The sequence below is a fragment of the Adiantum capillus-veneris genome, chromosome 17, assembly GCF_014529385.1.
Source record: "Adiantum capillus-veneris isolate H3 chromosome 17, ASM1452938v2, whole genome shotgun sequence".
In the NCBI taxonomy this organism is placed as follows: Eukaryota; Viridiplantae; Streptophyta; class Polypodiopsida; order Polypodiales; family Pteridaceae; genus Adiantum; species Adiantum capillus-veneris.
The window spans coordinates 128,251,308-128,279,049 of NC_140947.1; the positions used below are offsets into that span (position 1 = coordinate 128,251,308).

At 43.1% G+C, this 27,742-nt stretch overlaps 2 protein-coding genes across 4 annotated transcripts; both read right to left on the reverse strand.

Annotated features, from left to right (window-relative positions):
- Positions 1-1,415: 1,415 nt before the first annotated feature.
- LOC147438054 (heptahelical transmembrane protein 4-like) lies at positions 1,416-13,606 on the reverse strand. Of its 3 annotated transcripts, XM_086487429.1 has the most exons (5): positions 13,458-13,606; positions 13,175-13,322; positions 12,477-12,781; positions 12,041-12,338; positions 1,416-2,252 (listed from the first exon to the last, which is right to left on the reverse strand). In XM_086487429.1, the coding sequence occupies exons 3-5, from the start codon at positions 12,767-12,769 to the stop codon at positions 1,590-1,592; spliced, it is 1,254 nt and encodes a 417-aa protein (XP_086343555.1). In that variant the 5' UTR covers positions 12,770-12,781; positions 13,175-13,322; positions 13,458-13,606; the 3' UTR covers positions 1,416-1,589. The 3 variants fall into 3 exon arrangements, with proteins under 3 accessions (XP_086343555.1, XP_086343557.1, XP_086343554.1); XM_086487431.1 differs by lacking the exon at positions 13,175-13,322 and having other exon boundaries at positions 13,458-13,605; XM_086487428.1 differs by lacking the exon at positions 13,175-13,322 and having other exon boundaries at positions 13,377-13,581.
- A 3,432-nt stretch (positions 13,607-17,038) lies between these two features.
- Positions 17,039-27,280, reverse strand: LOC147438055 (uncharacterized). The gene is made up of 3 exons (XM_086486057.1): positions 27,041-27,280; positions 17,876-18,106; positions 17,039-17,131 (listed from the first exon to the last, which is right to left on the reverse strand). The coding sequence occupies exons 1-3, from the start codon at positions 27,278-27,280 to the stop codon at positions 17,039-17,041; spliced, it is 564 nt and encodes a 187-aa protein (XP_086342183.1).
- Positions 27,281-27,742: the final 462 nt, after the last annotated feature.

Sequence of the window (27,742 nt, forward strand, 5' to 3'; positions counted from 1 at the left end):
GCATACACAAAACAAAGCAAATATGGGCTCCAAAGGCTCGGTTTTAGAGCCACCGCACCCACCTTTTGAATCCCAAACCCTAGACTCCACATGGAACCTTCCAAGCAACCCCCCCCCCCCCCCCCCCCAATAATTTGGCATGGAAGTGGAAAGAGGTTGCACCACAATTGTCTCTACAACAAGTTACCAAGGTTCCCATTCAAACATTTGAACCAAAGTACAAATATATCTAGAAACCAAAGGCACAAACAAGAGCTTTTCAACTTCAAAAAATGCTCTTTGGTCCAAGTTCATTCAATTGGCAAACCTTGATAGCAAAAGCACCCCCATCTTCCACCACATTTTGTTGACACATGCATTGACTATCAAAGTATGATAGAGACAATCACTGGTCCACATAGGCATGCTTTTCTAACCCATGCACTTGCACGAATTGGCCAAACAATCATCACGGTAGACTCCCCATAGGAGGGGGGGAGAGAAGTCAACAACATATAGCTTGTCTAAATAAGGGCATAAGAAGGGAGAAGAAAATTTTGCCATTTTTAACACGTATGATGATAATCTAATGTCGCCTCCTACTTTTTTGTTTGCCAAGGTTAAAAGAAGGATAGTGTATATAAATAAGCCAGATAGGGAAAACTAGGTAGTAATTGGCTAATGGAATGACTAAAACTAATGATAAAAATGGATTAGAAGCCATAGCAGGAAATCAACTATTAGTGCTCTTGAATTAGAAGAAAATTTTGAGGGTTCAAATTGCCTATTTTCCTTTCAATTTTCCTAATTTCTTGTAAATAATCCATCATTGTCGGGATTTTCATGTCACTTGTTCAAGGTGCTGACAAGTTGCCACGCAAAAAAAAAAGGGGGGGGGTTCAATGTATTTTTAACTGGCTAAAATTACAAAATCTCAGCTAGATTCTGAGCTTGCCTTGAAGAAAACCAGCCAAAACTTACAATTTGTGTAAAGACCGGCACCGACCGGAAAAGTGTGAAGTGCACCTATTTTCTTCGTTAAGGAAGAAAGAAAACTTTAGCAAGCCCTAGCCCCCCCTCTCTCTCTCTCTCTCTCTCTCTCTCTCTCATTGAGACTTACAGCCACAACCTAGCTACTATTGGATATTTTAGTTGCATCAGCTTTTTGTCTAGCTTCCCATGTCCTGATGAGGTTCAATTTTGGGCATCTCCAAGGGGTTTCTAGGAGTAAAAATTAACTCTCTTTTTTTTGCGCGCACAGAGAGAGAGAGAGAGAGGGGGGGGGGGGGGGGGGGGGGGGGGGGGGGGGGGATTGCGTAATTGCTCAAAAACCACTTTAATTTGGGGATGTTATGAAAACAATCCCACGAGAGCTCAAAACCTGTTTGACCCATTTGTGATGAGAGAGAGAGAGAGAGAGAGAGAGAGAGAGAGAGTTTCCTTACATGATGCACATGCACAGTTTCATTATCTCTATACAAATGTTTACAGCATGCATGGAGAAGAAACCAGAGAGTCAAGCCCTCATAACTCCTCCAATGGAATCTTGAACCAGATTGACTTAGGAAAACTATACACAATACAGTGGATAATTGTATGTATATGTTAAATCAATGGGGGACACAGCCCTTCATGTCTCGCCACTTTAGATAGAGTAAACCGGCATGATAATGAGTGTAGGCGCCCGCAACAACCAAAACATGGAATAATTGGTGGCTGTGCCCTGCAATATCAAATCGGCCTGGCTTCCACCTTTCAGGGACCCTAGTTGCATACACAAGTGCTCCCAGACCATAAAAGAATCCCATAGCCATCTCATAAATGGTGGTGTAGAGAGCCTCCGGTTCTCCCCAAAACAATATTAGCTTGTGCATCACCGGTGCAATCCCCGATAGCCCCATCCCAAAGAACAATCCTGCACGCACTTTCCTGTACTCCGGGTTTTGGAATACGGGCACCAATGAAACCAGTACTGTGGCTATACCCACAACTGTGATGAATGTTAAATATATGTTCCTTAATACGGGATTGCACATAAATGAGTAGTACACCGGGGGGTAAAAGGAGGACGCAATCAACGCAGCAATCCCAGCATAATCGACGCGCAACATTATGTAAGCAACGCGCTCTGAATGGCACGTGAAAAGATGGCAGACACTGCTAGCCAAGAGGCAGAACATCGCACCGCCCAAGAATATGAAGAATGGCCACCTTGGGATGGGCTTCCAAAACAATGGAGCAATCATGTTAGCCACATCATCCTTCACACTTGTCTGCAAAAAAATATGAGCCTAACCATGTGAGCAAAAAGAAAACTTAAATCCCGATAAGTCTGCACACAACCCAACTAAAAGTGCAAGTTGATAGTTCATCGATCTTCTACAAGAATCCAGAACATTTGACATAGATAGATTTTATTTAGATTATCCCTTAAAAATACATATACCTCAAAGTCCCATTGAAGTTACCTTCCTTCTAAGAAAGTTCAAGTTAAAAACTTACCAGCCATAAGTTCAACCCAGCACAGCATTAACTCATTATACAAAATAACCTGCTATCGTCATCATATGCCCCTAAAATACAGTCACTGTGTGCAGCGAAGAGAAACACGAACACGGAAACAAGAGAGAGAGAGAGAGAGAGAGAGAGAGAGAGAGAGAGAGAGAGAGAGGGTGAAGCCGGCAACTCAATAACTCCACAGCATAATGATACAAGATGACTGGAGAGTGGATAGGGGCTGCACTGATATAGTGAGCCAAGGGCAAAATGCATAGCGCACACCCTATATGTGCCTAGAATCCTTACGAGGAGGGCAAAAGGGTGGCCAACCCACAACCAAGGGCCTGAGTGCACATAAGAAACACCGTAAGCAGGAGTGAAAGCATCTGGAAGGTGAACGTAGATGCTTCCTAGGTATACCTAGATGAATCCAGGTGTAACAGACTTGGACACTCCAAGTCAAGAATCAATCACGACAGCACCAAATAACCACTTCAAAACAGTTCACAGTTCAGAATAGATTTGCAATGGCCCGGCGGAGTTCCATGCCTAGAGATATTGGCCCCAAAGATTGGTGCCCCTTTCGGTATTTCTTTTTGTATTAATCAGATCAAAGTACAAGAGTGGTTGAGTCTCATTCTCAGACTCTGCGTCCAGATGCTCTGCAGAGTGGGAGCCCAAATCACTTGGTTATTTACAAGGGTTGCCAAAAGCAGAGCCCCAAAAGCCTAAAAATAAAAGCAAAGGCTCTTTCTCTAACAAGCTCTCTTGAGCTTCCGAAAATAAAGCAAAGTGTCACAAGACGGGCACCACGTGCCAATAGAAAAGAACAGACTGAACAGACTTTTAGCACTTCAATAACAACTGAGAGAGAGAGAGAGAGAGAGACGACACACGACACGGAGTGGCGAAATTCCACCCCACACAGTATTGGCCCCAAACCTGGGCGCCCCTTTCGGTATTTCTTTATATTGCATCAACACAGTACAAGCCGGTACTCCAAACTCTGCACCTTCTCCAGGAAGCATGCCAGAGAATGAGCCCTAACCTCATATTTAAAGGCCCTTGGCCTAAAAAGCAATTACAGTGAAAAGCCTTCAAAACTCAAAAGATTTTGGTCCAAAAAGCAATGCCAAAAGCTGCCAGCTTTTTGGAAATCATGCTAGTGTCCGTACAGCAGGCCGCGTGTCAGCCCGCCACGTCAGCAAATTAGGGTTAGGGTTAGGGTTAGGGTTTTGATTTTAGGGTTAGAGTTTCGGGCAAAATTAAGGGTTCTGATTTTAAGGTTAGGGTTTCAACAACATTAGGGTATTGGGCAGAATTAGGGTTTCAAATTTTAGGGTTAGGGTTTCAACAGAATAGGGTTTTGGGCAGAATTAGGGTTTCTGATTTTAGGGTTAGGGTTTCAGCAAAATTAGGGTTTTGACACGTCAACAGTTTGTTACACAATGTCTCTCTCTCTTCTCCAATTGCGTAGCTAAAAAGCATCAGCATAAATCACGCCGCAGTTTTCGGAATTCTGCCGTACGGTGCCACGTCATCTTGCCTCCGCACTTTTCGGGATTTCCTTGCTACCATTAGGGTTAGGGTTTCTAGCAAGTTTTAGGGTTTGCAGGTTTTAGGGTTAGAGTTAGGGTTTCTGACAGGTTTTAGGGTTTGCAGCTTTTAGGGTTAGGGTTTCCAAAAATTAGGGTTTAGCTCAGGGGCAGCCACGTCATCAGTTGGTGACACCAGGATAAGCCCAGATTCACCTTTGAAGGAAAGTGCAAGGTACAGACCCGTGGTAGTCACCCACAATACAATCTAACCATCAACTCCATCATGCATAGTATTGACAAAATACCACGACATCCCCACTAACGTCGTCAGTGCCCAATCGTGGGTGTAGAACTAGGTACTAACATATTCTCCCAAACACAGCACACACCACACGCACACACATGAGCATACATCAACACAAAGTTCAACGTATTGAGTTTTTGTCAAGAATCCAGAGATTAAGGGCAGACTCAGCCATAATGAAACTTAGCAGTAAAAGAAGCATTAAATCGGAAGAATCAGCACAAAAATGAGGTAGTTGATAGGGCATACGCACCACAAAAGATAGAAAGAATTAGCACAATATCAACTGGTCGTATCTCGGACAAAAACTTCACAATGTGAAGTCTGCATGTCCCCTATACGACTAAAAAATATACCTAGATGAATCCAGGATTAGCCCATATTCACCTTTGAAGGAAAGTGCAAGGTACAGACCCGTGATAGTCACCCACAAGACAATATAACCATCATCTCCATCATGCATAGTATTGACTAAATACCATGACATCCCCACTAACGTCGTCAGTGCCCAATAGTGGGTGTAGAACTAGGTACTAACATATGCTCCCGAACACAACACACACCACACACACACACACATGAGCATACATCAACACAAAGTTCAGCGTACTGAGTTTTTGTCAAGAATCCGGAGATCAAGGGCAGACTCAGCCACAATGAAACCTAGCAGTAAAAGAAGCATTAAATCGGAAGAATTAGCACAAAAATGAGGTAGTTAATAGTGCATACACACCACAAAAGATAGAAAGAATTAGCACAATATCAACTGGTCGTAATTGGACGTAGGTACTTGAATGGTGTCGCAATCATCTGGTGGTGTGACATGACCAAAAAACCCGCGATGTGGGTTGACTTTTGTGCAAAGTTCTACAATCACTTCACCAGAAAGGATCCCACTGAAGGCATGCACTAGGCTTCAAAGCCTCTCGATGAAAACGATGTCATTTGATCAATACACCACTGTCTTCAGGGAGGGCCTTACCAATTTGGACTCTGAACATGCCGTCCACATATATATGCTCGACCTGCATGAGCAATACTGTTGGGCATTACTCAAAGGTAGCAGATGTCGCAAGAATTGGTTTGCTCAACCATCCGGAAGGTTACTGATTGATCTAGTATCCAAGTTTCCTAACAAATTACCTGCTATTGCGGGTAGGACATTATGAAGGAACCATTCCGAGTTTTAGAGAAAAAAGAAGCTTTTATCAAGCTTGAGTACCCTATGAGCCTACACCCCTTACCCGGTAAGGGAAGATATGGTAGTGCCTTTTGCACAAGTGAATGAGCACTCTCTTTATGAGGAAAGGAGCACGAGAGACACCCTTGGCCTATGCTCATAGAATTCCAAATTCGAAATCCCAGTTTATTTGATGAGCGGGTTTGCTCTAAGATCGAGCCAAGGAATCGTCAGGTTGAGCGTCTTCGCTCTAAAGATCTTACGAAGGGAAGGTAATTTCCCAAGTTCACCAAAACTCTAACACAGCTTAAGAATATGTACACCTTTGAGTACATGGATAACACACGAAGATGCAGACTTATGCCACGGTGGGTCATCTACTAGTGGAATTTTTTTCTGCTAAATGGAATGAGATGAACCAACTTCCTTTTCAGGAACTAGACGGGAGTTTGTTATACTCTCCTTTTGCGCGCAAGGATATTCCGACACAAGAATCTCTATTTGAGATGTGTTCAGTAGAAGGAATTTGAGTTTCTCTATGGAGAAGAGGTTTTTTGATGGTCGTTGATCATTGAGTACGCTATGTGCTTTTACCATTACAGCAGCAACTTTTGGTTGCGGTATCTCCATGAGCAGATCAAGTAGCATTTATACGCTGATGGAATAAATTCGAACTATTATGTTCGTAAGAGTATAATTTGCCAACCGTTTTAAAATGGTAAGAATTACTTTAACCACATATGGGAGAACATTCTTGAGATCTAAAGCGGGTTCACCCTTGAGTGGACCGAGTTTGAACTTATGTTCACAGAATGGTATAGCTAGAACTTTTATTTGCCTAAGATTTTGCGAACAATCCTAGATGCTTGCTAGGTGAAAAACTCTTGATGATTTCTGCACGAAATAGACGCAAGTAGGCGTAAAGAAAGTAGACGTAAAGAAAACACTGCAGGTGATAACAGTCCGCTCGAGGAAAAACGCGGAAAGACGTGCGGCAATGCACAAGGGATCTTCGGATCAGAACAATTTGCCTACCCACAGCAAAGGCCCGGAATACGAACTTACTTTGGTAAGATGGCACATTTTATCTGCCACAAGAAGATTCACATGAGCTTAATGCTCTGGACATGCCCTATGCGGGAGAACACAAGAGGTTTAATATCCTCACAACTAATAGCGCAAGGTTATGCGCAAGCACGAACACCTAGCTTCACTTCTAGGAGAATAACTTTTCTCAAGAATGAGAAGGTGGAATTGACTTAGCAGATTTTTGGATAAGGAAACTTCCGAACTGTTGGAAACACGTGAATGACAAGTTGCCTACGTGCCTCGTTAGATTGATGATTGGTGAAGAATATCCTCAAGGTACTAGAGGAACGACATGAACCGGTTAGGTAAGTATTGAATTATTGAATTTTTGTTTAATTTAATTCTTTAAGTTCTCTTTTGAGAAAGAACTAGCTCAACTCACCATTGAGCAAGATATAGAATCTTTCCGGTTTCTCCCCGACAGTTCAGTTGGATCTCTACAGTTGAGGACAACTCTTTATAAGTGAGAGGGATGTGCTAAATTGGCTTTATCTGCCAGAAAAATAATTCTAAATGGATTATTGGATTTATAAGTGAGGGTTTTCTCGCTTGGAACGAGGAAAAATAATTATAAATGAATTATTGGAAGTTTAAGTGAGAGGGTTTTTCTCACTGGATGTTAGGTGCAACGGAATGAATGTTGTTCTTTCTCAAGGTTCCTTTTATTTCTTATGGAAGGGAGAGCCTTCCGTTCTTGATGGAGAGTGCTATGATCACGAACAAAGTTAGTGGACACTGTGCGTGCAAGTGTATGAGACTGAGAGATAGAGAGAGGAGAGATACGACACTAGAGACGTTGTAAAACCCTCCTCTGAAGGCCCCACTCTCGTCGGCGAGAGTGGTCTACTATTGATTGCACAGATGGGTACAATGATGATGCATGGACTGATGCAACTCGGGGCTATGTCGGTGACGACAACGGGAATGGAAACACTGACCTAAGGTCTGAAATCTGCAAGCTTCTAACTGTTGTCCAAAAACGCTAACTGCTGAATTTTCGGGGCTGTTTTGGACTGCTGAAAAACGCAGGTTTGGCTGCGTTTTTCGAGGCTGAATCTGCTTGACAAAAACGCTGATGGCTGCTGTGATCTATGGCTGAAAACGCTGCTGAAATGCTGCGAATGAAAGCTGAAAACGCTGGTAATTTGCAGCCCTCTGATGGTGATGAAAACGCTAGTTGCAAGGGAGGCAAAGCGGTCCAGATCTTGCTGAAAACGCCAAGGCAAAAAGGCTGCTGGCGATGCTACAAAACGCTAGGGTTGAAGCTGCTGGCGATGAAGCTTGGGACCAAAACGCCAGGCTGCTGGGAAGTGGAAACGCTAGGCAATGGGTGCTTGAGGGGTTCTTGCTGAGAGAGGGGAGGACCTGTTGCCAAAGGCCTGTTGTACTCCTTGCTCATCTGCCATTTAGTGCTAACTTTGGTTTGCTTATATATTTTCTTACCCAAATTGCCCTACCTACTTTTGTTGGAAAGTCACTTAAATTAATAAGTGAAAAATGTCAAAAATAGGGAAAATAGGCTAAATGCACTGGAAAATTCCCTAACTGATCTAATGGATTCTAATGGGAATGTTTATGATCATGCTGTGTGCAACCAGAGGATATGCATCTATACTAAGTGACTGGGCATGCACGGTCTACGAATAGACTCACAAAAGTGCCAGATCACTTTTAATCTAGACTGACTGGACTGACGGAAACCCTGTTATGGTGTAGCTTGTCCACGGACACATAGGGTTGGATGTGTCACGTGACACTGGAGACATCCGAGTACAGAGTATTCCTAGTGCATCTTTCAGAGTAATGACGGGAGCACTGTGAAAGGGAATATCTGTAAGGCCACCAGAAACATGTACTTCTGATGTGTCACATCGGATGGGTGACGAGGAGCATCGAGAAGAAATATCCGACCATCCGAGAACGGACATCTCTGATGCGTCATAGGATGGGTGACATAGACCATAAGTTCGGTAGGAAAGGACTAGGTGATGTGTATTCCTCATGCGTCACAAGGTGAGTGACCGGTGCATCGGAAAGGGAATATCCATAGTCGAGAGGAAATTCCGAACTGTGTGAGAATTGTGCACAAGGAAGAGCAAGCACTTGAATGAAGATGGGTTAAGAGGAAACTTTGAAAAAATACAATTGCTTTCTGAGAAAGCAGGTTGCTTTTCAGGAAAGTAGATGCTTTCCCGCGAGGAAGTCTATGTCTACATTGCAACTGTGCATGTGATTGCATCATTGGCTTAGAGGAAACTTTGAGAAAATACAATTGCTTTCTGAGAAAGCAGGTTGCTTTTCGGGAAAGCAGATGCTTTCCCGTGAGGAAGTCTATGTCTGCATTGCAACTGTGCATGTCATTGCATCCAGGGATGCCTGGGAAGTGCTGTGAAAGCATTGTTTTTAACTTAAAACGTTTTATTGAGTTTTTGGGCAGATTCAAACCATTTTTAAAAGTGACCACCTGGAAAATAAAGCAACAAAAACCAACCAGCGATTTCTCTCTCTTTCTGGCAGAAGAGCCAAAAAAAAAAAAAAGGCCGCGATCTCTACGCGGGCAACCAGCGCTCAGCTATTCCTGCCGTGGCCAAGGAGCTATAAAAGCATCACACACCCTGTCAAAAAAGGAGTTGCCAGCGCCAGCAAGAGGAGACTCTGCTGCTAGAAGACGCAAGAGTTCGCGAGACTACGAAGCAGGGAGGTCGCTTTTCCCGCGCAAAGAGCGAGAGGTATCAATTGTGGATTCGCCATATGAATTGTTGTCCCGCGTTTGTGTGTGTTTGCAAGTGTACTTCCTCTTCACGAGGGAGTAGGAGCAGAGGAGGGTATGAGCCTCTGCAAGAGAAAGGGCTCTGAGGAATTAGAGCCAGATCAGCCCAAGGGTTTCGTACCCAAGTTTGGGAAGTAGATCCACGGATCGGAGAGAGGTATTCTCTCAAGTTGTGATCCGGAAGTTGGGATTCCCAAGTAAGGACTTCGTGTTCGGGAAAGCAGAGTTGTTCTGCGGGAAGAGAAACCGAGTCGGAAGAAAGTTTCAGGGATGCTATACCCTGAGTCTTGAAGGTGAGATCCAGAGGCGAGAACCTTGGTTCTTGAGGATTCGGAATAAGGAACGGAAGTTCCTTGGAATATGGTTTTGCCCTAGGAATAGGAAGCCAAGGCTTCCAGGAACCATCAACTTTCTCTCTATTTCTCTATTATATCCTCTGACTTCAGTATTAAGTGATGAATTCTATTTATCGGAGTATATTTTTTACTGTTATGCGCTCCCGTTTGTGACACCCTCCCTCGAAAACGATGTGCTACCGGGCACTTTTCAACGAAAATTGCGGAGAGCGCAGGTTGATCACACATCGCTCAGGTGCCGGGTTGCAGCACAACCACTAGCCTAGCGCTGATTGGATGCCAAATTGTTCAACCTTTACCCTACATTGCTTCCTCAGCCTCTTGTGAACAGCTGCCTAGAGGCAGTCAACGAGCTCGAAGATTTCTGCCGTGCTCGTCTGAACCCGGCCTGAGCTCCACCTACATCGCATGTCTACTCTTCTTCTCCCTCTCCGCACGCACCGTGCACTCTTCGGATCATCCATGGCAATATCTTGTTCACAAAGGAAATGAGAGTGATAGGTTTTCACCACCAAGAAGAGAGCTATTACCACCCCTCATATGAGAGAAATGAGCCCAAACATAAAAGGCACCCGAAAAATATCAAAAGTATATCGTAAACAAAGAACAATGCATGGCACAGTATACCCCAAGAGTATAGGAAGAATTGGTAGATTCTCCATTGGACAATAAGTACTCTCAGTACCAAGCACAGTATCATGTATCTCTCTGAGATTGAACAGAGATATCAAAGCATGCTACATACTCGTGGTAACACCAAACCTCCTCTCTCGCAACTGAAATGGCATCATGACAGACTCAGCAGTAAACAGTGAAGAGACTTAATCCAACACAGAAGAAAGAACCTCCTCAGGGTCTATGTGCAAGACACATGAAGCATCTCTGATTTCCCAAACAGTGTTCCACCCTCGGACAAGCACTCTCAATACCAATCACAGTATCACGCATCTCCTGAAGATTGAACAGAGCTATCAAAGCATTCTACATATCCGTGATAACAGACCAAACCTCCTCTTCTCTCACAACTGAAATGGCAAATATGGCAGAATCATCATTAAACAGTAAAGAGCAGTAATCCAAGACAGAAGAAAGAACCTCACCAAGGTCTATGTGCAAGACACCTGAAGCATCTGAGTGCCCGAACAGTGCTCCCCAAGGGTCTCTCTCAAAAATGCAGAAAGAGATCGTTATTCATCTATGCTTTGATAACCCATGTCGAAACCAAAGCATAATAAGTGAAACCAAATTTCTCCCGCTGAACATGAAGGAGACTCTCTCTTAAGCATCCTCTGGAAACTCCTCTATCAATCTGTGTAAAGAGCCAAGAGTGGCATGCAAATCTTTATCCCAGCGCTGCACTACTCGCCTCATCATAGATTATACATCTCTACACGCGACACTCGATGCAACAAGACATGAGGCAAGTTGTTGAGCCAGATCCTCGATGTAACATGCATCAATAGACTGAGTAGACCACAGAGCATCATGTAGTCTCTGGTCTCAATAGAAGTGAGGCCGGAATGCATGACCCTCAACTAGCTGTAGAAAAAAGATCAAACCAAATATGCATGGAAACCAGAGTACGATCAGAGAGGACCAAGCAAGGTCAAATCGTCATGGAACCACCATATGACACAGCCAGCGACATATGTAGAACTGATCCAACTTCTCTAGCAAATGGCCCTGCCAATGACGCTAACCCCAGAATAAAGTGCAGTGACTCTAAACTGCAGGCAAAAGAGGACGTATGCCCAGCATCCACAGCAATAGTGCAAACATGAACCTATTCCAAGCATCTCTCCACTACAAAGAAGAAAGTGGTGTGATTGCCCTCCAATCATCCACGATCGCAACATTGAATACACCTCCACTGCGATGCATAGGTCCAAGACTCCACCTGCACACTCCTAGTAGGTATAAGAGGCACAGGAAGTAGCTTCCTACGTCAACAGGAATGTGCAAACGAAAACTTGTGCTTCTACATAAGCTGCATATCTAATATCTATTAGTGTTATCCTCATCCAACTACATGCATGTCCAAATCCTGTCTCAAAAGGAGCTTCTGCGGGCCACTAGTACTTGCATGGTGCAACCCATAAACATTCCAAGTGACAATGAATAAATCCGTATCACTACAACAAATTCCGGAGCTGAAGAACCACAATGTCATACGTCCAATGGCAGACGCATTTGATCCCAAGCTCTTCCAAAAACAAACAAATGCCCCACACAAAAGCACACGTATGCTGACCTAGTTTTTATAGACTAAAGCTGAGAGTAAGAAACAGCACAAAAAATAATTGTCCATTGTATAATAAGACTTACAAGCACACATTGGTTCGTCCGATTCGCTGAAAGCAGAGCTTCTGGCAAGCAGTTTGATAAGACCTCTGGTATGTGCAAATTCAACCCCTCTGGAAACGCATTGGTGATCATCTCTGGAACATGTAGATGAGTTAAAGATGCCGATATTGAGCTTAGTAAGTCTTTCGGAATTTTCTGCAGATCTGACATGTTCGGTAGATGTGGTAGTCCTGGTATTGCAGGCATGGGCACCACAGCCGGTAACTTCATAATTGTGTAGATGGTCAAGCCAAGAAATATGATGAAGCCAATTAGATGACTGCACTCCAAAAGTGAAGCTTCAAATTACTAATCAGTTGTCAGAAAAAGTTTATAAATAAAGGACATGCATTCACATGAAAGAACATATCAGAATAACTCGTCTTGAACCCTATGTATAAAGAAAGTTAACCCTTACGTCCATATGTTCAATGTCTCGTTGTGAATAGTGAAAATGCTCCATAACGTCTGTTTCAGTGGCCAATTAGCTCGATAATGTGCCAGTATAAACTCATTGTCTCTCAAGTAGTCAGGAAGAGCATGAAACTCGACTAAGTGGTACTTCCGCTTCACCTTCCTCCACAATTCTCTTGGACTGCGTGGAGATCCATGCACCTCTTCACCATCAGGTGGCAGGGGCGCTATATTCTCAAGCAGCTGGAGAGGCTCCACTTCCATTTCCGTTGCGATATGCTGGGTCTCTTTTGGCATCAGTAACAAGTGCTGTTTTACGGTGCCAAGCATGACATGAATAAGAAAACGTTTCCAATGAGCAAGCTTGATAATATTTTTTTATTTCAACAACTTTGAGGGAGTCAAATGCAGCACATGGAAGCAGTAAATTGGTGGGGGGTGGGGGGGAAAGCTGATGAACTCTCGCAGCTTATATGAACGCGCAGAAAACTGCAGGATAATGAAAAATGCTCTCCCACTCCACAAAATACAGGTTTCGAATGTAGAAAGATTGGAGGGATACAACATGAAGCTTTTCTTTAAAAGGGGCATGCATATGCCAAGGGAGCTTCTTACTAGTCTCATAAAAATCAATATGATCCGCCACTATAAACAAAAGGATAACAATATATGCCCATCAACAAGCACCAATATCCTGCCCACCTGAGCTCAACTTGTTTATCCAAAATCGCAGAACTTTTCAAGACAGGCAGCCTTCCAAAGTTCCATAGACATCCACATGACTAATGATCATGAAAACCCACACCGTGGCAACCGTGCACAAGAGAATTGAAGAGAAACGATGCCTAACCTGACAAAAAGATGCCCAAACCAGAAACTAGTTATGAAATCAATGGCGGCTAACCTGGTAATGCTCTTCTATCTGCTACTCTGCTTGTTTAACAAAGAGAATACGTAAAGAAATAGTGTTTGCGCTATGTCGTACTTAAGCTCGGCGTGGAAAGCAACAAGGTAGGGGGCGATGTTGCCGGTGCTAATCGCGGATGACCAGGTGACCGGGGTAGGGGGCGAGAGAGCGCGAGATCTTTTTGTATAGGATTTTGGTAAGGCCAGAGCTTGAGTAATTTTATGATGTGCTTAATGCAAGTCACAAATAAAAGGGATTTTGCTACGGTATATGCCAATAGAGGAGGATTTTAACAAGTAACGAGACCTAAAAAATTTAAGGCTGGGTTCACATTGAGGAGGCGAAAAAGAGGCTCCAAAAGTTGCTTTTTCGGGTGGTAGAGTTACATAATGCACATCTCCGTCACCCATTTGTTCACACAGAGGGTGGAAGAAAAAGTCACTCGATTTTCTTTCGCCGTTTTGTGTGAACATTGGGCGGCGGCAGAACAAAGAGTGAAAGGAAGAAGCATTTTACATTTGCATCAATAAAGCATAGTACAAACCATAGCATAAAAATTATTAAATTGAATGCATTTGTTACAAAAGCTTTAACTTGAAGATGATGATGAAACTACTTCCTCTAAAGCCTCATTTTTAAAAATTTCTTGGACATTCATTTGTGCCTACTCTTTGTACATTGCCTTTGCAATACTGTCTCGCCTCTCGGAGCCTACTCCAAGATCATTGGAACCTCCTTCATCGCTGCCTTGAGCACGCTCCATAGCCTCCTCTATTCCGACTTCCCGTGTTTCCATAAGCTCCATCATGGATGTACCACCTGCTCTTTGATCCTCTATTGCACGCCCACCGTGACCCGCCAGTCCTACTTCTGCCTCCCGCACCCACTCCATATCAAAAGATTCTCCATGGAAAATACAAAGGTTGTGAAGCACAAGACAAGCTGCTACTACAAGATCTGGCACATAGCGTAGATTCATGTCACATCTTTTTAACAAAATTCTAAACCTTGCCTTCAACATTCCAAAAGCTCTCTCAACTGGCATCCTTGTACTTGATTGAATGAAATTCCAGTAGTACTTGAGGCGTGACAGTCCTTCTTTGCACCCTTTGAAAGGCACTAGCATGTATGGCCGTGCCGGATACAATCTTAACTCCCCTTTTGCACATCTTTGTCCTAGCTCACTTCTAGTAAAATTCAAGGAGTCATGCAGTGATCCGGCCCATCCAACATCAAAATTCCATATTGAACAATTAGCAGATACGGTTAGTTGTAGCAAAATAAAGTGGAAACCTTTTCGATTGAAGTAGTCGACATGGTTGTCCCTTGGTGCAATGATGGGAATGTGGGAACCATCTATCGAACCAATAACGAAGGGGATTCCTCTTGCAGCCTCAAACTCGCGCGCCAATGTCATAATAATCAATATCTAATTCTCCTAAATGATTTTCTCATGTTAAACTGATCATTTAATATGGGGAAGTGCCAGGGGAGAAAAAGCTAGAATATTGGTTAAGCTAGCAGACCGGCCACGGTAGGGATCCAAAGGAGGGAAAATAGGGATCCAAAGGGGGGGGCATCTCTAAAAGAGCCATGTGCAACAATGGGCTTAAAAGACCCTAAGGTTAAGCCCATTAAGACTTCCAAAATGTTAAGGTTCCAAAATTCAAAGGTTGTGTCCAAAGGTCAAACATTGGGGGAATTGGATGTTTTGTGTGTGTCCCAAAAGTCTTTGGCAATCCTTACATAGGAGGGGGTGAGCCTTGCAAGTAGGGGATAAGAGAGAAACTCACTCACACACACACACACACACACACACACACACACACACACACACGCACGCACGCACACACACACACACACACACACAAGCTCCCTTTACACAAAGGGAATGAGTGACACATGTCAGCTCCCTAGCCCAGATGCCCACAAGGTGTACCCCATTCCTATTGGATGGCCTTGGAGGTGGACCAATGAGAATTAGGCTAGAGTAAATCTAGTTTAATTAATTTAGAAACACTTAATAAAAGAACCAATAAGAATTAAGCTCTCTAGAAGACTATTGGACAGTCTTCCAAGGGGACCAATGAGCATTCAGAGCCCAATGGCTTGCCTGATTCCTATTGGCCAGGAGGCAAAGGGGTCCAATGAGAGTTTAGTTGAATTAAATAATTACCTAAAGCTCTCACAAAAGGGGAAAGGGGGACACATGTCAGAAGGCTATCACTTTATGCTGCTTAATTACCATTGGCTAAGCCTGGGGAGGTCCAATAGGATGCTAGCAAGAGCAAATAGCAAGAGGGGTCGACCAAGAGAGAGAGGGGGCTGATTTTTCAAAGGCATTATCACCTACACACTCACACTAGCTCATGTGTGAAGTCAAGAAGACTCTCTCTCCTTCTGTGAGAAGGAAGGCTTACACCAACAACTCTTGGCTTTGTGATGCAAATCCAACCAAGAGCCAAGCTTCAATGCATGCTCATCTCCTCTACCATGCTAATTACTAAGCTAAGCTATGCTAATATGAGTGATTATGTGAGGACATGTACATCTTTCTCGTAAGAATACTCCTTCCTCTCAATCTACTCTCATACCCCGCTAGCTCTCACCATCTTTGAAGGTGTGTGAGGTCTTGGGTCTGAGACCGTGAGGGAATTGATGTTGTGTTTGATAAGTGTTTTGCATAGTGCATGAAGTTTCCATCTTCATTGCACTAGCTAGTATTGAAGAAACACAAGAAATTGTATTGTAAAATGTCTCTCTTGATGGGAGAAACCATAATACAAAGCCTTTTGGAGGGGGGACCGGCTCCATGCAAATCCGGTCCTCAACTGTTGTCAATTGCTTAATTTCTCTCTCTTTTGAAGTATTGTTCATGCTATCTAACTAGGTGTTATGCTTTTAGTTGCTTTCTCCACCCAAGCACTCTTGTTAATCTCATTAGGAATCTATTCTAATGAAATGATCACTATGTTCATGTTATTTTCCGCTACACACAAGTTACTAGGCCATTGAATGTTACACCAATGTCACAAGTCGAGAGCTTGAAGGCCATTTGATGTACATATCCCTCAGGCCAGATTTCACGATTGCCATGCAAAAATCAAGTACAATTCCACAAGTTTTACGCTTGGCACATCCATAAGTGTCACCAAGGCCCAAGAGTCCATCTCCAGTAGTAGAAAGTCTGGTAAGAGCGATGGCTACTCTATCTGCTATTGGCACAACCTTGCGAAAGTTTGTGGATTTCTTCTGCATGAAGGGTGCAAGGTTCCCACAAAGAAAATTGAAGGTTTCTTTGCTGACCCTAGACACCACTTGAACATGCTAGCATTGTAAGCACTTAGGAGATAGCATCAAACAAAGCCTTGTGGACGTGGGTATGCACACGCTCGCCGTCATTCATGACCCCTCCTTCTGTTTTGGCGATCTTCTTGACGCTTGCAGGCCGTGCCATGCACTCGCAAACATGCAACCAAGTTTTCCCTATGGACTCATCATTTTGAAAGTTGGGCTCCTTTAACAATTCATAAATGACTAAAGAACACAACCATGCACAATAGAGAGCCATTTGCTTGGATATGGCCATTGAATCCTGCAATCGTTGAAAGGGTGCAAGATATTTAGTACATGGCCCACTTTAACTTACTGCAGTTTTATCATACTTTGAAACCTTGAGACATTTTCATACACTTCGGAAGCACAACAATAAAATCTGCAAGCTTTGGAAACTTTGACAAATTACAACAAAACTTTGAAAAAACATAGAATCTATGAAACATGGATGGCTTAAAACTACTTGTCACCCCCCTAGAATCCTTCAAAAAATCACTCATAGTTATGCGCATTGCAGCTAGTATATTGAGCCTCTCCTTCTCCAAGGCAATATTCTGGCTTAGCGATCTCCTTGAGATGCTCCAAGAGAAGTTTCCTTGTACTGGCCATCTCGTCCAAGGACTCCTCGTACTTCGGAGCGACTTTACGGCTTGAGGACAGGGTGGGTTGAGTCTTCTCTTGATGTGGGGAGGGGTTTTCTTCTAAGGTGTCACTAGTTGTTGGGGTAACATCCTCCATTGTTGATGAAAAAGCGTGGCTAACATGAGTAACATTGGCTCTGGTGTGGTAGTAGTCATCCACTATGTCGAACCATTTGCATATATGCCTCCTATCATAACCAAAAATTGAGTTATGGGCTTTGTCCTGATAGTATTGTTGCAATACTGCTTGCCACTTTTTGCGGCAACTTTCACTATCTTTATCAAAGTCAAGGTAAGTGGCGGCTATTTTAGTAGCCACCTTTGCTCATAAATTAATCCCTTGCTTCCCGGGATTATTGAACTCCTCATTCATGCCCCCCAGATATGAAGGAGTTGGTCCACCCACCAATCTTTCCACTTTCTTTTCTTGTTGTCGCCGTCGTCATCATCTCCCAAGTCAATGGTGCTCTTCTTCTTCGAGGCTTTGGGCTTCTTTGTTGTGGCTTGGTTTTGTAGCACAACCTCCTCGTTGGTAACTTCTTTCCTCTTCGACGATTTGGCATGGCTTGCCTTGGGTTGAGAAGCTTGCATGGGATTAGGGGTAGGGTAGGGTGATGGAGTGGATGCCACATGATTGGGAGCAGCATCCATATTGGAGTTAGGACTAGTGGCACTCAAAGGGGGTGAGGGATGAGAAGGGTGTGTAGCCATAGGAGAATGTGGGCTATGAGCATTTAGAGAAGGAGAGGTGTCATAAAATCTAATATTTAACCAACCCAAATGATTTTCTCATATTAAACTGATCATTTAATGTGGGAGAATAAATGGGAACAAGGGTTAAGATATAGACATGTGCTTATAGATCTATCTCAACATGGGGCCAATGGTAAAGGGGCCAAATGAGAGATGGTCTATCAAAGAGCACGGCTAACCAATGGAGCATAAGACCTTAGGGTTAGCTTCATCGAGGACCTCCAATAATGAGTGCAAAAGTCATTTGCCCTTAGGTAAGCTAGGGTTGTGCTTGATGTGGGAACCCGGCCCAAGCTTGAGGTGCTTGTTCTGCTTGATGACTGAGGTGCTTGTCATGCTTGAGATGCTAGGGTTGTACTTGAGGTGAGAACCCAACCCAAGCTTGAGGGGCTTAAGGGCCAATCTTGTGGTGGGAACCCAACCCAAGGTTGAGTGGCTTGAGGTGTGCAAAAGTCAAATCCAATCCCTACAAGGAGGGGGCGAGCCCTACATGAGGGGGGATGAGAGAGAACACACACACGCACACACTCACACAAGGCATGTCTAGTACAAAGAAAGCAAAGGGGACACTTGTCAAGTTCCTCCTCATGGTGTTCCTCAAGCCTATCGGTTGGCCACCCAAGGGGTCCAATGAAAATTTAGGAGAATTAATGAATTGTCTTTGCATTTATCAAGTCCTCTCTCTCAAAGGGGAAAGGGGGACACTTGTCCCAAGGCTACCCTTGTTGCTTGTAATTCCTGCGGCTTGTGATTGGCTAGGCCTGGAGGGGTCCAATGAGCTTCAAGCATGAGCTACAAGGGGGGGTTGACCAAAGCAAGCTAGGGGGTTGCTTAGGGGGTATACTCTCCCACACACACTCACACACACTCTCATTATGCATTGAGCAAAGTGCAAGAGCTCCCTCCTTCTCCAAGCAAGTAGATATTGAGAGCCTACACCAACACTCTTGGCTATGGAGTACAAATCCAACCAAGAGCCATGCTTCAATGTTTAAGCTTTCCATCTTCTCCTTCTTCATTACTATGCTATTATGTATGCTAGCAAGAAGAGTTATGATAAGTGAGGAGCTAATTCTTTCTCCTATGAAATGTTTCTTCTTCCTCTTCCCTACCCTCATCCCCTTCTAGCTCTCTCCACCTTCGAAGGTGTTTGAGGTCTTGGGATAGTTAAAGCTTTCTTCAAAGTTTATGTTATGTTTGTGATGCACGAATCTTTCCATCTTCATTGCATCACCTAGGTAACAAGGAGCACAAAGATTGTTTTGTAACAAGTCTCTCTTAATGGGAGAAATCATAATACAAATGCCTATTGGAGGGGGGACCGGCTCCACATAAATCCGGTCCTCAACTGTTGTCATGTTCTCTAAATTCTCTCTCTTGCAAAAGTATTGTTCATGCCAAGCTAACTAATTGCTAAGTTTATGTTGCTATCTTCAATTATGTTCACCCGCTATGCTCACAAAGTAATTTCTCAAAAGTACTCTCAGTAGTTTCCGCTACTCTCAAGTTAATAGGCTAATTCTTTCTCCTATGAAATGTTTCTTCTTCCTCTTCCCTATCTTGGGACTGAGGCTTGGGATAGTTAAAGCTTTCATCAAAGTTTATGTTATGCTTGTGATGCATGAATCTTTCCATCTTCATTGCATCACCTAGGTCACAAGGAGCACAAAGATTGTTTTGTAACAAGTCTCTCTTAATGGGAGAAATCATAATACAAATGCCTATTGGAGGGGGGACCGGCTCCACATAAATCCGGTCCTCAATTGTTGTCATGTTCTCTAAATTCTCTCTCTTGCAAAATTATTGTTCGTGCCAAGTTAACTAATTGCTATGTTTATGTTGCTATCTTCAATTATGTTCACCCGCCATGCTCACAAAGTAATTTCTCAAAAATACTCTCATTAATTTCCGCTACTCTCAAGTTAACAGACCAATTCCATTACATTGGTATCAGAGCATTTGGTTTCTCTTTTCTTGCTTAAGAAGAGAGGTCCTTAAGTAGCCTATAAATGGTTGATTTTGTTAATTATATTATTGTAAGTGGAACTGGGATCTATTATCAGTTTTGTTGAGCCCACTATGTGAGATATGGTGCACACCTCGGGAGCTTTGGACTTAATAATGGAGTCTTTTTAGACTTGCCTACGGCTTTACCATTATTGAGCCATAAGAAGTCTGAAAGGAGCTAGCCCTTGGCAACTCTGCTATGTTAGAACTACTCTACTTCTCTCTATAATTAACCACTTCGAGCCGTGGGTGTAGATACTTAAGAGCCAATTTTCAAAGGCTAAGAGGAGTGGCAACTAAAGTTTTGAATTGCCAAAGCATACACCAAGTACATACATAAATTCTACTAACATGACTGACAATAATCAAGAGAGTAGAATGAACATTGATAGCTATGATTTTGCACATGAAGGTGCTAATGATGATGCCCCCATGTTTGTGAATCATCTCATCACTAGGTTGCAGCAAGCTATGGGCAACTCTGCTTTGCAAGCCGAAGTTACTCAACAACTTTGTGCTTATGGGATTTCCCTTCCTCTCCAAGAGGAGAGAGAGCTTAGGAGGCCTCTTGAAGAGACCCCCAAAAGAAGACTCTCTCCAATTCAAGAGGAGGAATCCAAAGAGCAAGAAAGCAATGAAACATTAAGTTCCTCTGAAGATGTGGCTCCCGAAGATGGTGGTCTAGACGATCGCCCACTCCTCCCAAGAGGAAAAGATCAACACATAGTCCTTCTCCTCGTCATTTTAAAAGGGAAGAGAGGAAACAAAGGAAGAAAAGGGCTAGAAAGAGGTCACCCTCTTCTCCTTCTTCTTCACCTTCCTCCTCTTCCGATGAAAGCTATGGCTATTCTCCTAGAGAATACAAGAGGGGAGGACATTGCAAATCATACCCTGCATGGCAAAGGTCACAAAAGCTAAAGAAGTTCAAGGAGGGAGGAAAGAGTATCTCTTTTCTCACCTATGATGGCACCTTTGGTGCTATCGATAAAGTGTTGGCCTTCATCCAGCAATTTGATGCGGCCTTTGGAGACGAGGGCTTCACAGAGTCCTCCAAGCTACGCCATGTCGCTATGCACTTTCAAAAATCGGCTCGATAATGGTGGGCTAGCCTTTGTGGCAACGTCAAAGCCCCAAAGACATGGAAAAATCTACGAGTTTCCATCATGAAGCAATTCCTTGCAAGTGATGCAAAGGACGAAGTGCTTACCGAATGGCGCAGCTTGAAGCTTCTCTCTCATGAGTCTATCCACAAGTATGTAGACAAGTTTTGGGATTTACATCTCAAGGCTACTGTCTTTCAAAAGATAGACTTTGTTGAGCAAAGGCAACAATTCTGTGCGGGATTACCTGAAGAGATGGCCGAATACATCAACTCTCAACAGATTGGTTCTATTAGCAAAGTAATCCATCACACCATGGTTGCTTCACGCATCAATTTCCATCAAGGGGCTAGACGAAATGTCAAGCCCATGGAAAACAAAGACAAAAATGATGCAAAGGGGAAAACCAATGCTCAAAATTCTTCCCAAGGCACTTCCAACAACAACAACAACAATCGGTCCAAGGAGAAGGGAGTTTACAAAGGCAAAGGACCATAAGTGTTTCAAGTGTGGGGAGGAAGGACATGGCTATCGTTCTTGCCCCAAAAAGAATGCTCGCAATGAGACTCCTAGGGATTCCACCATGGAAGCTCCAAAAGAGGATGTTCATTGCAAAGGATCATCACTTTCCTATGCTTGGGGAAAGGTAAGAGAGCATGATGCCTTCATCTTGTTTGACCCTCGCTCTACTCACAACTTCATATCAATGGAGTTGGCCACCAAGTTGGGCATTGAAGCTTTCAAGATGGGAGATATGGTAATGGCTGACACAGCTTTCAAGGGATATCAAGCCTCCGTTACTCTCTTGATTGGGAAGTTGAGGCTTCATGTCCAAAGCTATGTCGACAAAGAAGATTGTTTCATCTCTCCTCTCCAACATGACGATGCTATCCTAGGGGCGCCATGGTTTGATCACATGGCTACCAATATGAAGTTCCCTGAAAGGAGAATCTAAGTCACCTACAGGGGAAAGAACACGTATATAGATGCTAGTGAGCCTGGTTGCACTATTCCACTTGTAAATCCTCCTGCTTTTGATAAGTCAATGAAGAGCTCAGTTTCTGCGTACATGATTTTTGTCAAAGAGTCCTAATGTTTCATCAAATGTAAATGGTAGGAATCAAGAAGAGTTAGACTTGTCTAATTTTCTAAAAGGATTGCAAGATGTGTTCATCGATGATATCCCTATGGACTTACCTCCAAAACGAGGGGATGATGACCATCGCATTGTGCTCCTTCCAGGAAGCTCACCACCTAACAAGCCTCCTTATTGAGTCTCACAAGCTCAACAAGAGGCGATCATGAGACAAGTACAGGAATTGGTAGACAAAGGGACGGTGAGGCCTAGTTCCTCTCCCTTTTGTTCTCCAGTCCTTTTAGTGCAAAAGAAAGATGGTACATACCATATGTGTGTGGACTATCGAGCACTAAACCATACCACTAGCAAAAACAGATTTCCCGTGCCTCGAGTAGAAGATCTGTTTGATGAGCTACAAGGTTCTACCTACTTCATTAGGATTGACCTTAAAAGTGGCTATCATCAAATAAAGATAGTGGATGAAGATATCCTAAAGACCGCATTTCGCACAGCGTTTGGTCTTTAGGAATATCTAGTCATGCCTTTTGGCTTGAGTAATGCACCAGCTACATTCAATGGAGAAAATTTTTAGACCTTATCGTAAATTCACGGGAGTGTTCTTTGATGATATCATCATCTACTCCAAGTCTTTGGAGGAACATAAGCAACATCTCCAAGTGATTTTTCAAGCATTGAGGGAGAATAAGCTTTTTCTCAACCAAAAGAAAAGTAAATTTTTGCTTCAAGAGATTCAATACTTAGGTCATATTATCTCTCAAGATGGCAACCGTATGGATCCATTGAAGTTAGAGGTAATAAAAGCATGGCCTAATCCAAGGAATCTACATGAGCTAAGAAGCTTTATTGGTATGTGCGCACACTATAGACGCTTCATAGCAAAATTCTCTCAAATAGGAGGACCACTACATGACTTAACTAAGAAGAACGTTAAGTATGTATGGACTGCTAAGGAGCAAAATGCTTTTGATAAGCTCAAGGAGAAGCTTACCTCCCAACCAGTCCTCATGCTTCCGGATCTCTCAAAGCCATTTGAGGTCCAATGTGATGCTTGTGGTGATTGCCTTGGAGCAGTTTTGCTTCAAGAAGGACATGCCATAGCATATGAGAGCCGAAGGCTCAATACAAATGAACGAGTCTTGGGCATTTATGAGAAAGAGCTTTTAGTTGTTCTACATGCCCTAGACACATGGAAGAACTACCTATTGGGGACTCCATTTATCCTACGAACCGACCACCAAAGTCTCAAGTATTTCATGATGCAAACCAAGCTTTCCGACAAACAAATGAGGTGGGAAAATTTTCTTTCGCAATTTAATTTCCATATTGCTCACATAGCTGGTAAGCACAATCAAGTGGCCTCACAATGATCTATCCTCTATGATAGATGAGTATGCTACTGACCCTGACTTTAGAGACATAATGTCAGCCCTTGCTTTGGGGAAGAAAGAGGAACCATTCACCTTGCATGATGGTTATCTTCTCCACGGCAATAGGCTATGTGTTACCCATTCCCTTCGTGAGAAAGTTATGTTTGAATACTATGCTCCTCCCTATGCGGGGCATCGAGGTATTCAACCGACTCTTCGAGGAGTAGAGACGTATTTCTATTGGCCTACCATGAAAGTGGACATACAAGAGTATGTTTCAAAATGCGTAGTATGCCAAAAGACCAAGCATGAGCAACCTGGATTACTACAACCATTGCCTATCCCAAATTCACCATGCGAGAGTATATCCATGATTTCACCTTTGGATTACCCAAGTCTATCCATGGGAATACGGGAATATGGACAATTTGATAGGTTTAGCAAACAAGCACACTTTATTCCTGTCAAAAAGACTATTAAGGCACACCAAATGGAAACTCTCTTCATATCACAGATTTTCAAACACCATGGATTACCAACATCCATCGTGTCAAATAGAGATCCTAGAATGACCAGTAATTTCTGGAAAGGTCTCTTTGAAAATCTATGAACAAGATTAAATTTCTCTTTGGCCTATCACTCACAAACGGATGGCCAAAGTGAGATAGCCAATCTTACAATACTCGGTCTACTCAAGACTTATGTTACCGAAGTAGATCAACGCTCACAATGGGAAAAGTACTTACCTCTTGTAGAGTATGCCTACAATAATATTGTACATACTACTATGGGAAAAGCACCTTCTGAGATCATTGAGGGAAGATCTAAAAGTCCCTTGCTACTCAAAGTACATGGAAAGATCTTTGCCGCCGATGAGTATAGCCGTGACCTACAAGAATCTTTTTAAAAGATTAAGGAGGCTATATCCATCTCTTAACAAAGGCAAAAATCTGATGTCTGCTGACAAGCACAGAAGGGCCTTAACCTTCAAAGAAAATGATTGGGTCTTACTCAAGTTTCCTAAAGCTCGATTAAGGCAAACGACGGGCAAAAATCCTACGGGCCATCAAAAGTATTATGCTAAGCTAGCAAAAAGATACTATGGTCCTTTCCAAATCTTGAAACCCGTCAACGAGACAGCTTACCAACTCAAGTTGCCCAACCATTGGCTCATACACAATGCTTTTCATGTGAGCCTAGTTGAGCCCTACAAAGGACAGCCACCAAGTGAACCATTTATTGAAGACCCACCCGACGTTGAAGACCAAGAAGAGGTGCTACAACCCGAAGCTATCCTTCAGCATGAAGACAAGGTACTACAACATGGTAAGATTATCCGACGGTATCTTATTAAGTTCAAAAATTATCCTTTTGAGGATGCTAGATGGATGCAAGGAATACACCTTAAGGATAGTATGAACCTTGTCAATGCTTACAATGATGCATTAGTGTAAGCAAATGTACAAATTTCTTTTAAATGACCCATGTTTTTGTCTTATAAGATTAATTCTCTTTTTAATTGTGCACAAATTTAAATAGTATGCATGCTTAGAATCATGTTTGTGACGACGACATCTCTCAAAAACCAAGTAGAATTTGTCATTCTACTTTGGGAGAATGAAATGGACTAAAGAGCAGACATGCTTGGGGCAGCTATGTCTCCCAAGCACCAAATAGATTAGTTATCCATCTTGGAAAGATGTCGTAGGGTAAAAAGGGATCCTCTATCCGCTAAGTAATATTGACTTATGACTAAGGCTTTATCTCTTCTACCTCACAGTCGAGGACGACTATGATTTCAAGAGAGGGGTAATGTCATAAAATCTAATATCTAACCAACCCAAATGATTTTCTTGTATTAAACTAATCATTTAATGTGGGAGAATAAACAGGAACAAGGGTTAAGATATAGACATGTGCTTATAGATCTATCTCAATACGGGGCCAATGGTAAAGGGGCCCAAATGAGGGATGGTCTATCAAAGAGAAAGGCTAACGAATGGAGAATAAGACCTTAGGGTTAGCTTCATTGAAGACCTCCAATAATGAGTGTAAAAGTCCTTTGACCTTAGATAAGTTAGGGTTGTGCTTGAGGTGGGAACCCAGCCCAAGCTTGGGGTGCTTGTCGTGCTTGATGCCTAAGGTGCTTGAGATGCTTGATGATTGAGATGCTTGAGGTGCTTGTCATGCTTGAGATGCTAGGGATGTACTTGAGGTGAGAACCCAGCCCAAGCTTGAGGGGCTTAAGGGCCAATCTTGTGGTGGGAACCCAACCCAAGGTTGAGTGGCTTGAGGTGTGCAAAAGGCAAATCCAATCCCTACAAGGAGGGGGCGAGCCCTACATGAGGGGGGATGAGAGAGAACACACACATGCACACACTCACACAAGGCATGCCTAGTACAAAGAAAGCAAAGGGGACACTTGACAAGTTCCTCCTCATGGTGTTCCTCAAGCCTATCGGTTGGCCACCCAAGGGGTCCAATGATAATTTAGGAGAATTAATGAATTGTCTTTGCATTTATCAAGTCCTCTCTCTCAAAGGGGAAAGGGGGACACTTGTCCCAAGGCTACCCTTGTTGCTTGTAATGCCTGCGGCTTGTGATTGGCTAGGCCTGGAGGGGTCCAGTGAGCTTCAAGCATGAGCTACAAGGTGGGGTCTCGACCAAAGCAAGCTAGGGGGTTGTTTAGGGGGTATACTCTCCCACACACACTCACACACACTCTCATTATGCATTGAGCAAAGTGCAAGAGCTCCCTCTCCTTCTCCAAGCAAGTAGAGGTTAAGAGCCTACACCAACACTCTTGGCTATGGAGTGCAAATCTAACCAAGAGCCATGCTTCAATGTTTAAGCTTGTCATCTTCTCCTTCTTCATTACTATGCTATTAGGTATGCTAGCAAGAAGAGTTATGATAAGTGAGGAACTAATTCTTTCTCCTATGAAATGTTTCTTCTTCCTCTTCCCTACCCTCATTCCCTTCTAGCTCTCTCCACCTTCGAAGGTGTTTGAGGTCTTGGGATAGTTAAAGCTTTCTTCAAAGTTTATGTTATGTTTGTGATGCACATCACCTAGGTCACAAGGAGCACAAAGATTGTTTTGTAACAAGTCTCTCTTAATGGGAGAAATCATAATACAAATGCCTATTGGAGGGGGGACCGGCTCCACATAAATCCGGTCCTCAATTGTTGTCATGTTCTCTAAATTCTCTCTCTTGCAAAAGTATTGTTCATGCCAAGTTAACTAATTGCTAAGTTTATGTTGCTATCTTCAATTATGTTCACCCACTATGCTCACAAAGTAATTTCTCAAAAGTACTCTCAGTAGTAGTTTCCGCTACTCTCAAGTTAATAGGCCAATTCCATTACAAGAGGGATGAGGTGGTGGAATTTGAGAACCATAACTCGGGGGTCTAAACATAAAGGGTGAATTAAGAGAGATGGAGGGAGAGTTCAACATGGCTTGGTAGCCATGAGGTGGCATGTGGAAAGAAGGATGGGGATATGGATAGAAAGTGGATTGAGAAAACGGAGGTTGGGGGAGAATAGGGTCGTCATCTTCCCGTTGGGAGTCAAAAAATTGATTTGGGTTGGAGTCCATGGTACCTACACTGCAAAATAATAATAATGATAAAGATGTGTACACAAAGTTGAAATCAATGCATAAAAGTGTGAATTGCAAAAGTCAATGCGACCTTAATGAGCCGATTTGCACCGCCATGGTACCTACACCACAAAAAAATAATAATGTTAAAGATGTGCACACAAAGTTGAGATCAATGCATAAAAGTGTGAATTGCAAAAGTCAATGCGACCTTAATGAGCCGATTTGCACCGCCATTGGCCGCTTGACGCTTCAACCCTACAAGAACGCCATAAAATAAAATGTTGGTACACCATAGATCATATGTTGGTACACCATAGATCATATTAAACAAGCTTAATATTAAAATAGAGCATGTCAAATACGGATTACCCACTGCGCTTGTAAAGTCCATCAAATGCAAAAGAGCATGGCCTTGTTCTCTGTGTTGATGTGACAGGCTCACAATAGAAGATAATG

Excerpts from the sequence above, each read along its gene's own strand:
- LOC147438054 (XM_086487429.1), bottom strand. The coding sequence starts at position 12,769 with ATGCCAAAAGAGACCCAGCATATCGCAACGGAAATGGAAGTGGAGCCT. Across the intron at positions 12,339-12,476 it reads GAGACATTGAACATATGGAC|TCATCTAATTGGCTTCATCA; the intron begins GTAAGGGTTAAC and ends TTTGGAGTGCAG. Across the intron at positions 2,253-12,040 it reads GGACGAACCAATGTGTGCTT|ACAAGTGTGAAGGATGATGT; the intron begins GTAAGTCTTATT and ends ATTTTTTTGCAG.
- LOC147438055 (XM_086486057.1), bottom strand. The coding sequence starts at position 27,280 with ATGGACTCCAACCCAAATCAATTTTTTGACTCCCAACGGGAAGATGAC. Across the intron at positions 18,107-27,040 it reads CTCATCCCTCTTGTAATGGA|ACCTCTCCTTCTCTAAATGC; the intron begins ATTGGCCTATTA and ends AGATTTTATGAC. Across the intron at positions 17,132-17,875 it reads AAGTTACCAACGAGGAGGTT|TTTTGTTGTAATTTGTCAAA; the intron begins GTGCTACAAAAC and ends GTTTTTTCAAAG.